This window comes from Pseudophryne corroboree, chromosome 8, assembly GCF_028390025.1.
Source record: "Pseudophryne corroboree isolate aPseCor3 chromosome 8, aPseCor3.hap2, whole genome shotgun sequence".
Lineage (NCBI taxonomy): Eukaryota > Metazoa > Chordata > Amphibia > Anura > Myobatrachidae > Pseudophryne > Pseudophryne corroboree.
Genome location: NC_086451.1, coordinates 138,167,946 through 138,180,510, shown reverse-complemented (window position 1 = coordinate 138,180,510; position 12,565 = coordinate 138,167,946). Strand labels below are relative to the sequence as shown.

General features: G+C 45.8%; 1 protein-coding gene across 1 annotated transcript in view; it reads left to right on the top strand.

The window, feature by feature from the left end:
* The window catches only part of NOX1 (NADPH oxidase 1), a 173,775-nt gene that overhangs the window by 110,787 nt on the left and 50,423 nt on the right, over positions 1–12,565 (top strand). Inside the window, exons 6-7 of the mRNA XM_063936966.1 lie at positions 10,467–10,648; positions 10,916–11,069. Of these exons, the coding sequence (XP_063793036.1) occupies positions 10,467–10,648; positions 10,916–11,069 (336 nt within the window). The remainder of the gene's footprint in view (positions 1–10,466; positions 10,649–10,915; positions 11,070–12,565) is intronic.

The following is a 12,565-nucleotide window of genomic DNA, read 5'->3' as shown; positions in this document are numbered from 1 at the left end:
GGAAGGTGCATTGAGCAAATATGGTGATGTATTGCTGGCCGTGGCTGTATTTGAATTAGTTTGTAATAACTGCTTCCTGTGTAAATTATAACCATGTAACTATATATATACTGTACATTGTGATATATTGTATACATATCCTTTTAATAACAAATCTATACATCAATGAGCTTTGGAACTCAGACAATGAGTGTGTGTATTGTTTTCTCTTATGGGATGTAGTGTTTTGCGACGTACTGCGCACTTTCATAGCACATGGTAATAAGATGCGCCTGGCGTCCGCAGTATATATTAGAGCTGGCATTTTTAATATTTTGTTAGAAAGTAATTTGGCTTAAACAGTCCGTATAGATCACTACTGTATATGGCTATTGATGACCTTAGTTCTACGTTAGCAGTACAAAATCATACTTTTACGGCTACTTGGTATCCTTGGCTGATATACAAAGAGTCAAATCATTACAGATCACTACATTATGAAGTATGGCTTTTCTTGGAGGTACATTTTGATTCAACTGTGTAGTGAACCTGATCCCGGGTTTGGTGGATGGAGAGATCTTCTATTTTCTTCTGTTTCTTTTCTATACTCTTTCCATTTACTCTCTCTTCTCTTTCCATTGGTCTTTCCATTCTCTAGGATTACTCTTTATTTGGTAGTTTGAAAAGGTTTTAAATATTGCTATTCAATGCTATTACTTATTGTGGTGTGAGATATATCTGCAATATTTTATATTGTAAGTGGATCCACATTTCTTTGGTATAGACTTATTGTAATATATCCATTGTGTGAATTGTCTTATCGCAATATGCACTTCCCGATGTTTGAATTGGTAATATTTACTCAATAAAAACCAATTTGCAAAAAAAAGTACTCTGCTAGAATACACTGATCAATTTGATGTGCAACATTTGTGCAACTGTCTGTAACTGAGACTGAATATGTATAAAAACTGCTGCAGCTGTGTATTTTTCTCACACCAAGTTCTGTTATGCTTCACCTGTGAACATGTTTAAAACTCAGTTCTATGCAGTTATAGTCGCAGCCCAGCATCTCTAGTACACTGTGGGCCTAAATCAGATTTGATCGCAGTAGCAAATTTGTTAGCAGTTGGGCAGAACCATCTGCGCTGCAGGCGGGGGCAGATATGACATGTGCAGATTAGAGATGAGCGGGTTCGGTTCCTCGGAATCCGAACCCGCCCGAACTTCATGTTTTTTTACACGGGTCCGAGCGACTCGGATCTTCCCGCCTTGCTCGGTTAACCCGAGCGCGCCCGAACGTCATCATCACGCTGTCGGATTCTCGCGAGGCTCGGATTCTATCGCGAGACTCGGATTCTATATAAGGAGCAGGGCCGAAACTAGGGGGGGGCTAGGGGGTCACGCGCCCCGGGCGCTGGAGCGGGGGGGGCGCTAGGCAGGCTGTTTCCACAGCCAAAATTCTTTGAGGGCAGCGGGCACTGTGCGCGATGCGCGATGCTGTCACACGCATCACGCATTGAGGGAGGAGAGGGAGAGAGAACGGAGAGTCTGGCAGGTTTGAACAATGCCGCGCGGGACTGATGAGGGCATGCTGGCTGCAGTCAGTGACAGTGAATGAGTCACTGTCACTCACGCTGCAGCACTGCAGGCTCCTCTGACAGGGGAACGTCCACAGCAGTCTCCGGCAGCCCTGAACAGTGCACACAGCCCTCCCTCATGCCTGGGAACAGGGGGAGGGACACAGTGCAGCAGCGCGGGCTTTGAACGAGGGGGAACTGGAGCCGACCTGTGACAGAGATTTATGAGGTATGTTTCTCTGCCAGACAGCTCCCCCTCTACAACGTGTGTGTGTGTGTGTGTGTGTGTGTGTGTGTGTCAGTGTGTGTGTGTGTGTGTGTGTGTGTCAGTGAGCATCTGGTCCCTATACAGTGTGTGTGTGTGTGTGTGTGTGTGTGTGTGTGTGTGTGTGTGTGTGTGTCAGTGTGCATCCGTTCCGTATACAGTGTGTGTGTGTCTGTTTGTCAGTGTGCACCTGGTCCCTATACAGTGTGTGTGTGTGTGTGTGTGTGTGTGTGTGTGTGTGTGTCAATGTGCATCTGGTCCGTGTATACAGTGTGTGTGTGTCAGTGTGCATCTGGTCCGTGTATACAGTGTGTGTGTGTCAGTGTGCATCTGTTCCGTGTATACATTGTGTGTGTGTGTGTGTGTGTGTGTGTGTGTGTGTGTGTTTGTCAGTGTGCATCTGTTCCGTATACAGTGTGTGTGTGTCAGTGTGCATCTGGTCCGTGTATACAGTGTGTGTGTGTGTGTGTGTGTGTCAGTGTGCATCTGTTCCGTGTATACAGTGTGTGTGTGTGTGTGTGTGTGTGTGTGTGTGTGTGTGTGTGTGTGTGTGTTTGTCAGTGTGCATCTGTTCCGTATACAGTGTGTGTGTGTCAGTGTGCATCTGTTCCGTATACAGTGTGTGTGTGTGTGTGTGTGTGTGTGTGTGTGTGTCTGTTTGTCAGTGTGCATCTGGTCCCTATACAGTGTGTGTGTGTGTGTGTGTGTGTGTGTGTGTGTGTGTGTGTGTGTGTGTGTGTGTCAGTGTGCATCTGGTCCGTGTATACAGTGTGTGTGTGTCAGTGTGCATCTGGTCCGTGTATACAGTGTGTGTGTGTCAGTGTGCATCTGGTCCGTGTATACAGTGTGTGTGTGTGTGTGTGTGTCAGTGTGCATCTGTTCCGTGTATACAGTGTGTGTGTGTCAGTGTGCATCTGGTCCGTGTATACAGTGTGTGTGTGTCAGTGTGCATCTGGTCCGTGTATACAGTGTGTGTGTGTCAGTGTACATCTGGTCCGTGTATACAGTGTGTGTGTGTCAGTGTGCATCTGGTCCGTGTATACAGTGTGTGTGTGTCAGTGTGCATCTGGTCCGTGTATACAGTGTGTGTGTGTCAGTGTGCATCTGTTCCGTGTATACAGTGTGTGTGTGTGTGTGTGTGTGTGTGTGTGTGTTGTCAGTGTGCATCTGTTCCGTATACAGTGTGTGTGTGTCAGTGTGCATCTGTTCCGTATACAGTGTGTGTGTGTGTGTCTGTTTGTCAGTGTGCATCTGGTCCCTATACATGTGTGTGTGTGTGTGTGTGTGTGTGTGTGTGTGTGTGTGTGTGTGTGTGTGTGTGTCAGTGTGCATCTGGTCCGTGTATACAGTGTGTGTGTGTCAGTGTGCATCTGGTCCGTGTATACAGTGTGTGTGTGTGTCAGTGTGCATCTGTTCCGTATACAGTGTGTGTGTGTGTGTGTGTGTGTGTGTGTGTGTGTGTGTGTTGTCAGTGTGCATCTGTTCCGTATACAGTGTGTGTGTGTGTGTGTGTGTGTGTGTGTGTGTGTCAGTGTGCATCTGGTCCCTATACCGTGTGTGTGTGTGTGTGTGTGTGTGTGTGTGTGTGTGTGTGTGTGTGTGTGTGTGTGTGTCAATATGTTCATATACAATCTGTTTTTGTGTCAGTGTGCTCCTGGTGTGTGTGTGTCAGTGTGCCCCCTATATGTAATGTGTATACACGGCTCCTCTGTGCTGTAATGTGCATAAGTATCTCCTCTGTGGTGTAACGTGTGGGATTATATATTTTAATTGTATTTTAATTATAATTGTCTTTTTTTTATTTTAATATTTTATTTTATTTAATTTATGTTTTTTATTTATTTCATTGTGGGGTTTTTTTGTGTTTTTTTTTTTTTTTTGGGGGGGGGGCGCAAATTTACTGTCTTGCCCCGGGTGACAGCAATCCTAGTTTCGGCCCTGTAAGGAGCCGCGCGTCACCGCCATTTTTCACACGTGCATTGAGATTCATAGGGAGAGGACGTGTCTGGCGTCCTCTCCGTTTATAGAGATTCGAGAAGAGAGTGAGACAGAGAGAGACACAGTAGTAATTTGGGGAGCATTAGGAGGAGTACTACTACTACTAGTACTTGCTGAAGTGATAGAGAGAGATAGTGTGACTGTATTATCTGACTTGTGGGGGAGACACTGACAGTGGGGAGCAGTTAGAGTCTGAGAGCAGGACTCAGGACTCAGGAGTACATATAACGTACAGTGCACACTTTTGCTGCCAGAGTGCCAGCCACACTGCCATTGTTTGTGACCACACTGACCACCAGTATAATATATATTGTGATTGTCTGCTTAGGACTCAGGAGTACTACTTGCAAGTTGCTGATAGTGTGACCAGTGACCTGACCACCAGTTTAATAAATCACCACCAGTTTATGAGTAATATATATATATATATATATATATATATATATATATATATAATTGTATATAATATATATATAATATTGTATACCACCTAGCACCTACCCGTGTTTTTTTTTTTTTCTTTCTTCTTTATACATACTACTATAGTAGCTTACTGTAGCAGTCTGCGGTGCTGCTGAGCTGACAGTGTCCAGCAGGTCCGTCATCAGTCATTACATAATAAATATATAATATATACCTGTCCGGCTGCAGTACTAGTGATATTATATATACATATATATTGATTTCATCTCATTATCATCCAGTCTATATTAGCAGCAGACACAGTACGTTAGTCCACGGCTGTAGCTACCTCTGTGTCGGCACTCGGCAGTCCATCCATAATTGTATACCACCTACCCGTGGTTGTTGTTTTTTTCTTTCTTCTTTATACATACTACTATAGTAGCTTACTGTAGCAGTCTGCGGTGCTGCTGAGCTGACAGTGTCCAGCAGGTCTGTCATCAGTCATTACATAATAAATATATAATATATACCTGTCCGGCTGCAGTACTAGTGATATTATATATACATATATATTGATTTCATCTCATTATCATCCAGTCTATATTATCAGCAGACACAGTACGTTAGTCCACGGCTGTAGCTACCTCTGTGTCGGCACTCGGCAGTCCATCCATAAGTATACTAGTATCCATCCATCTCCATTGTTTACCTGAGGTGCCTTTTAGTTGTCCCTATTAAAATATGGAGAACAAAAATGTTGAGGTTCCAAAATTAGGGAAAGATCAAGATCCACTTCCACCTCGTGCTGAAGCTGCTGCCACTAGTCATGGCCGAGACGATGAAATGCCAGCAACGTCGTCTGCCAAGGCCGATGCCCAATGTCATAGTACAGAGCATGTAAAATCCAAAACACCAAATATCAGTAAAAAAAGGACTCCAAAACCTAAAATAAAATTGTCGGAGGAGAAGCGTAAACTTGCCAATATGCCATTTACCACACGGAGTGGCAAGGAACGGCTGAGGCCCTGGCCTATGTTCATGGCTAGTGGTTCAGCTTCACATGAGGATGGAAGCACTCAGCCTCTCGCTAGAAAAATGAAAAGACTCAAGCTGGCAAAAGCACCGCAAAGAACTGTGCGTTCTTCGAAATCCCAAATCCACAAGGAGAGTCCAATTGTGTCGGTTGCGATGCCTGACCTTCCCAACACTGGACGTGAAGAGCATGCGCCTTCCACCATTTGCACGCCCCCTGCAAGTGCTGGAAGGAGCACCCGCAGTCCAGTTCCTGATAGTCAGATTGAAGATGTCAGTGTTGAAGTACACCAGGATGAGGAGGATATGGGTGTTGCTGGCGCTGGGGAGGAAATTGACCAGGAGGATTCTGATGGTGAGGTGGTTTGTTTAAGTCAGGCACCCGGGGAGACACCTGTTGTCCGTGGGAGGAATATGGCCATTGACATGCCTGGTGAAAATACCAAAAAAATCAGCTCTTCGGTGTGGAAGTATTTCAACAGAAATGCGGACAACAGGTGTCAAGCCGTGTGTTGCCTTTGTCAAGCTGTAATAAGTAGGGGTAAGGACGTTAACCACCTCGGAACATCCTCCCTTATACGTCACCTGCAGCGCATTCATAATAAGTCAGTGACAAGTTCAAAAACTTTGGGTGACAGCGGAAGCAGTCCACTGACCAGTAAATCCCTTCCTCTTGTAACCAAGCTCACGCAAACCACCCCACCAACTCCCTCAGTGTCAATTTCCTCCTTACCCAGGAATGCCAATAGTCCTGCAGGCCATGTCACTGGCAATTCTGACGAGTCCTCTCCTGCCTGGGATTCCTCCGATGCATCCTTGAGTGTAATGCCTACTGCTGCTGGCGCTGCTGTTGTTGCTGCTGGGAGTCGATCGTCATCCCAGAGGGGAAGTCGGAAGACCACTTGTACTACTTCCAGTAAGCAATTGACTGTCCAACAGTCCTTTGCGAGGAAGATGAAATATCACAGCAGTCATCCTGCTGCAAAGCGGATAACTGAGGCCTTGACAACTATGTTGGTGTTAAACGTGCGTCCGGTATCCGCCGTTAGTTCACAGGGAACTAGACAATTTATTGAGGCAGTGTGCCCCCGTTACCAAATACCATCTAGGTTCCACTTCTCTAGGCAGGCGATACCGAGAATGTACACGGACGTCAGAAAAAGACTCACCAGTGTCCTAAAAAATGCAGTTGTACCCAATGTCCACTTAACCACGGACATGTGGACAAGTGGAGCAGGGCAGGGTCAGGACTATATGACTGTGACAGCCCACTGGGTAGATGTATGGACTCCCGCCGCAAGAACAGCAGCGGCGGCACCAGTAGCAGCATCTCGCAAACGCCAACTCTTTCCTAGGCAGGCTACGCTTTGTATCACCGCTTTCCAGAATACGCACACAGCTGAAAACCTCTTACGGCAACTGAGGAAGATCATCGCGGAATGGCTTACCCCAATTGGACTCTCCTGTGGATTTGTGGCATCGGACAACGCCAGCAATATTGTGTGTGCATTAAATATGGGCAAATTCCAGCACGTCCCATGTTTTGCACATACCTTGAATTTGGTGGTGCAGAATTTTTTAAAAAACGACAGGGGTGTGCAAGAGATGCTGTCGGTGGCCAGAAGAATTGCGGGACACTTTCGGCGTACAGGCACCACGTACAGAAGACTGGAGCACCACCAAAAACAACTGAACCTGCCCTGCCATCATCTGAAGCAAGAAGTGGTAACGAGGTGGAATTCAACCCTCTATATGCTTCAGAGGTTGGAGGAGCAGCAAAAGGCCATTCAAGCCTATACAATTCAGCACGATATAGGAGGTGGAATGCACCTGTCTCAAGCGCAGTGGAGAATGATTTCAACGTTGTGCAAGGTTCTGATGCCCTTTGAACTTGCCACACGTGAAGTCAGTTCAGACACTGCCAGCCTGAGTCAGGTCATTCCCCTCATCAGGCTTTTGCAGAAGAAGCTGGAGACATTGAAGGAGGAGCTAACACAGAGCGATTCCGCTAGGCATGTGGGACTTGTGGATGGAGCCCTTAATTCGCTTAACAAGGATTCACGGGTGGTCAATCTGTTGAAATCAGAGCACTACATTTTGGCCACCATGCTCGATCCTAGATTTAAAGCCTACCTTGGATCTCTCTTTCCGGCAGACACAAGTCTGCTGGGGTTCAATGACCTGCTGGTGAGAAAATTGTCAAGTCAAGCGGAACGCGACCTGTCAACATCTCCTCCTTCACATTCTCCCGCAACTGGGGGTGCGAGGAAAAGGCTCCGAATTCCGAGCCCACCCGCTGGCGGTGATGCAGGGCAGTCTGGAGCGACTGCTGATGCTGACATCTGGTCCGGACTGAAGGACCTGACAACGATTACGGACATGTCGTCTACTGTCACTGCATATGATTCTCTCACCATTGAAAGAATGGTGGAGGATTATATGAGTGACCGCATCCAAGTAGGCACGTCACACAGTCCGTACTTATACTGGCAGGAAAAAGAGGCAATTTGGAGGCCCTTACACAAACTGGCTTTATTCTACCTAAGTTGCCCTCCCACAAGTGTGTACTCCGAAAGAGTGTTTAGTGCCGCCGCTCACCTTGTCAGCAATCGGCGTACGAGGTTACATCCAGAAAATGTGGAGAAGATGATGTTCATTAAAATGAATTATAATCAATTCCTCCGTGGAGACATTGACTAGCAGCAATTGCCTCCACAAAGTACACAGGGAGCTGAGATGGTGGATTCCAGTGGGGACGAATTGATAATCTGTGAGGAGGGGGATGTACACGGTGATATATCGGAGGATGATGATGAGGTGGACATCTTGCCTCTGTAGTGCCAGTTTGTGCAAGGAGAGATTAATTGCTTCTTTTTAGGTGGGGGTCCAAACTAACCCGTCATTTCAGTCACAGTCGTGTGGCAGACCCTGTCACTGAAATGATGGGTTGGTTAAAGTGTGCATGTCCTGTTTATACAACATAAGGGTGGGTGGGAGGGCCCAAGGACAATTCCATCTTGCACCTCTTTTTTTCTTTCATTTTTATTTGCGTCATGTGCTGTTTGGGGAGTGTTTTTTGGAAGGGCCATCCTGCGTGACACTGCAGTGCCACTCCTAGATGGGCCCGGTGTTTGTGTCGGCCACTAGGGTCGCTTATCTTACTCACACAGCTACCTCATTGCGCCTCTTTTTTTCTTTGCGTCATGTGCTGTTTGGGGAGGGTTTTTTGGAAGGGACATCCTGCGTGACACTGCAGTGCCACTCCTAGATGGGCCCGGTGTTTGTGTCGGCCACTAGGGTCGCTTATCTTACTCACACAGCTACCTCATTGCGCCTCTTTTTTTCTTTGCGTCATGTGCTGTTTGGGGAGGGTTTTTGGAAGGGACATCCTGCGTGACACTGCAGTGCCACTCCTAGATGGGCCCGGTGTTTGTGTCGGCCACTAGGGTCGCTTAGCTTACTCACACAGCTACCTCATTGCGCCTCTTTTTTTCTTCTTTGCGTCATGTGCTGTTTGGGGAGTGTTTTTTGGAAGGGACATCCTGCGTGACACTGCAGTGCCACTCCTAGATGGGCCAGGTGTTTGTGTCGGCCACTAGGGTCGCTTAGCTTACTCACACAGCTACCTCATTGCGCCTCTTTTTTTCTTCTTTGCGTCATGTGCTGTTTGGGGAGTGTTTTTTGGAAGGGACATCCTGCGTGACACTGCAGTGCCACTCCTAGATGGGCCAGGTGTTTGTGTCGGCCACTAGGGTCGCTTAGCTTAGTCATCCAGCGACCTCGGTGCAAATTTTAGGACTAAAAATAATATTGTGAGGTGTGAGGTATTCAGAATAGACTGAAAATGAGTGGAAATTATGGTTTTTGAGGTTAATAATACTTTGGGATCAAAATGACCCCCAAATTCTATGATTTAAGCTGTTTTTTAGTGTTTTTTGAAAAAAACACCCGAATCCAAAACACACCCGAATCCGACAAAAAAAATTCGGTGAGGTTTTGCCAAAACGCGGTCGAACCCAAAACACGGCCGCGGAACCGAACCCAAAACCAAAACACAAAACCCGAAAAATTTCAAGTGCACATCTCTAGTGCAGATATGACATGGCGGTCGCCACAGGTTCTATTCACGCTCTATGGGTGTCGTGGACACCCAAGAGTGGGAATAGTCCCTGCTAGTCAGCATGCTGACTGTCAGGATTCTTAGGGGGCAGGAGGTGTTGTGACTGGCGGTCTGCTGACTACATTCCGCATATATAACCATGATGCTATGATATACAATATGTATTAAAAACTAAACAAAAGGAATCCAAACATTAAATTTATCATAATCAAGTAACCAATGTTCTGAAGCATGGGGGCCAACATTTAAATAAATGATTGGGGATGATCTTGTTACTCCCTTTTCTCTCCCTCCTATATGACTGAAGAAACCTTTGCATAGAAATGGTTAGAGGCAGAGACAGCTAAATTTTGGGTGCTCAAGCCCAAGCCTCTTATGTACCTATGTGAATCTATGTGAGTCTGAGTGATATAAGGCATCACATACGTAGTAAGCAGGGGCGTAGCTAGAGCTTTGTGGACCCCATAGCAACATTTTGAAGGGGCCCCTGTCTCAATGCTTCTAAAAAACACCTCTCCGCAGGATTTGTTAATTTATGCCCCAAAATAATGCCCTAGTTTGTTTTATGAACCATAGTACTGCCTTAGTTAATGTTATGCCCAATAGTAGTGCCCTACTTTATTTTATGAACTATCACAGTGCCCCAGTTCATATTATGCCACATTACAGTGCCCCACTTCATATTATGTAACATCATAATGCCTTTCAGTTCTTTTTATACCACATAACAATGAGCATATCCAGGGGCATATCTAGATATAATCTAAGCATCAATGCAAAAGTGTGTAAGGGTCCATATGTATCACCCAATGCTGAAAAATGCATATAACATATTTAACTTTGACAGGGAATGAGGGCCCCTCTCAGCTCTGGGCCCCATAGCAGCTGCACTCCCTGCACCTATGGTAGCTACATCCTTGGTAGTAAGCTATGGTTTAACGCAATGTGTATCTGCTACAGTATGTAGTCCTATTCATTTATGCATGAAGGTGGAATCCTAGTAGAAGTGCATATGATTGGCCAAAGATTCCTATATGACCGTCTCTGGACCAATACAGTATATTTATACCCCTTTCCTCTCTTACAGACACAGCTGTATCTTTGCTTTACAAGCATTGCTGGTATAACGGGTGTGGTGATTACCTTGGCACTGATCTTAATGATCACTTCATCTACTGAGTTTATTCGCAGGTGTTACTTTGAGGTTTTCTGGTATACACACCACCTATTCATCATCTTCTTTGCTGGCCTTCTGTTTCATGGAGCAGGGTGAGCATAATCATATTGTCAATGTCATCTCAAAAAAAGCTGTCAGTTTACAATATGAGAAATTAAAAACCGCTGTCTTTATCATCTCACTCTAAAATACTTCTGTCACTCTCTCTCTCTCTCTCTCTCTCTCTCTCTCTCTCTCTCTTTATATATATATATATATATATATATATATATATATTTATTGTATATAATAATGTAACCCCCATGCACTGCTGCCCTCATTCCACCCCTTCTCTGCTAATTCTGACACTGTATGTTCAGCCGCATAGTGAGAGGCCAGACAGCAGACAGTTTGGAGCACAATAATTATGACGACTGCCACAATATATACTCTAATTGGACGCAGGATGATAAAAGAGATGGAGATGAGGCTGATGAATGTCTAATGCCCAGTTTCCAAGGCAATGAACCCGCGGTAAGAAATGTTACTCAAATTCTGAATGTCATCATTTCATTTTAGTACTAATTTTAGTGCTGACACTTTTTTATCGAATTAGTAAAAATGTATTACCATTCATTGCTCTTCATTGTCTTAAGGATTATCCATAATTTCCATTTATCCACAATATTGAAGCTTTTCAGATTCTTCTTAAAATTAAAGGGACATTATAATGAAATAGCACTAGCTGTCCTGGAGTGGCGAGGCAAAGGTCTTTGTCTAAATATCTTGGCCTCGCAAGGCCCCCTGCGACGGCCAGCCTGCATAAGATGAGGCTTAATCAGCTGGCCGTTTGCGGGGAACATTGGTCACAATGTTGATCCCAGGCTGCGATGCCGGTCACATCGCAGGGATTGCAATTGCAGCAAGGAGGCGTTTAACACCTCCTACTGCATTTTCATTTTTAGTGATCGATTTTGCAAAGCTGCATGGGTGCAGCTTTGCAAATGCGATCACTGCTGAATGAAGGCCTGAATTACATATTGTATAGGCACTGGAAAACAAGCATGCAATGGTGGAAACTATCGCAATCCCGCCATTGGATGGAAAAAGTATTTCCATCAAATCTGGAACATCGATGTTTGCCAACCATTGGCGTGCAATGTCCATCTATCAGTGCCGTAACTAGGCATTTTAGCGCTGTGTGCAAGAAACGGCATTGGCGCCCCCCCATGCAAGATAGGGTCAGTGCGTGCCGTAGGTGCACGCAAAATATATAGGGGTGTGGCTTTATGGGGAAGCGGCGTGGCCACAAAATAATACCAATTCATACTACAGTGCACAGTAGTCTCCATTATTAAAATTACGCTGCACACTAGCGCCACTACACCAGGTAGAGCCCCTTTTACACATTACAGCAGACAGTCCCCCTTTTTACACATTACAGCAGACAGCGTCCCCTTTTTACACATTACGGCAGACAGCGCCCCCTTTTTAAACATTATGGCAAAGTCCCCTTTTTACACATTACGGTAGACAGCATCCCGTTTTTACATATTACGGCAGACAGCGTCCCCTTTTTACACATTATGGCAGACAGCGTCCCCTTTTTACACATTATGGCAGACAGTGTCCCCCTTTTTACACATTATGGCAGACAGCGTCCCCTTTTTACACATTACGGCAGACAGCATTCCCCTTTTTACACATTGCGGCAGACAGAATAGATAGAGAAATAGAGAGAGAGATACTTACCATCTTTCCCCGCTGGCAGTCAGGCTCCTCTGTGCTGGCAGATCCCTCGGTGCAGGCAGGGGGGAAGGAGGAGGAGGGAGGGGGACTGGAGCCGCAGCAGTGCTATGTAATTGGTAGTAGTGCCGCTGAAGCAGCCCCCTCTCCTTCCATATTGGCTGCCCGGCGCTGCTGTGAATGCTGGGATGAAGGAACTGCATCCCAGCATTCACAGCAGCGCCGGCAGCCAATACGGAAGGAGAGGGGGCTGCTGCAGCAATGCTACTACCAATGACATAGCA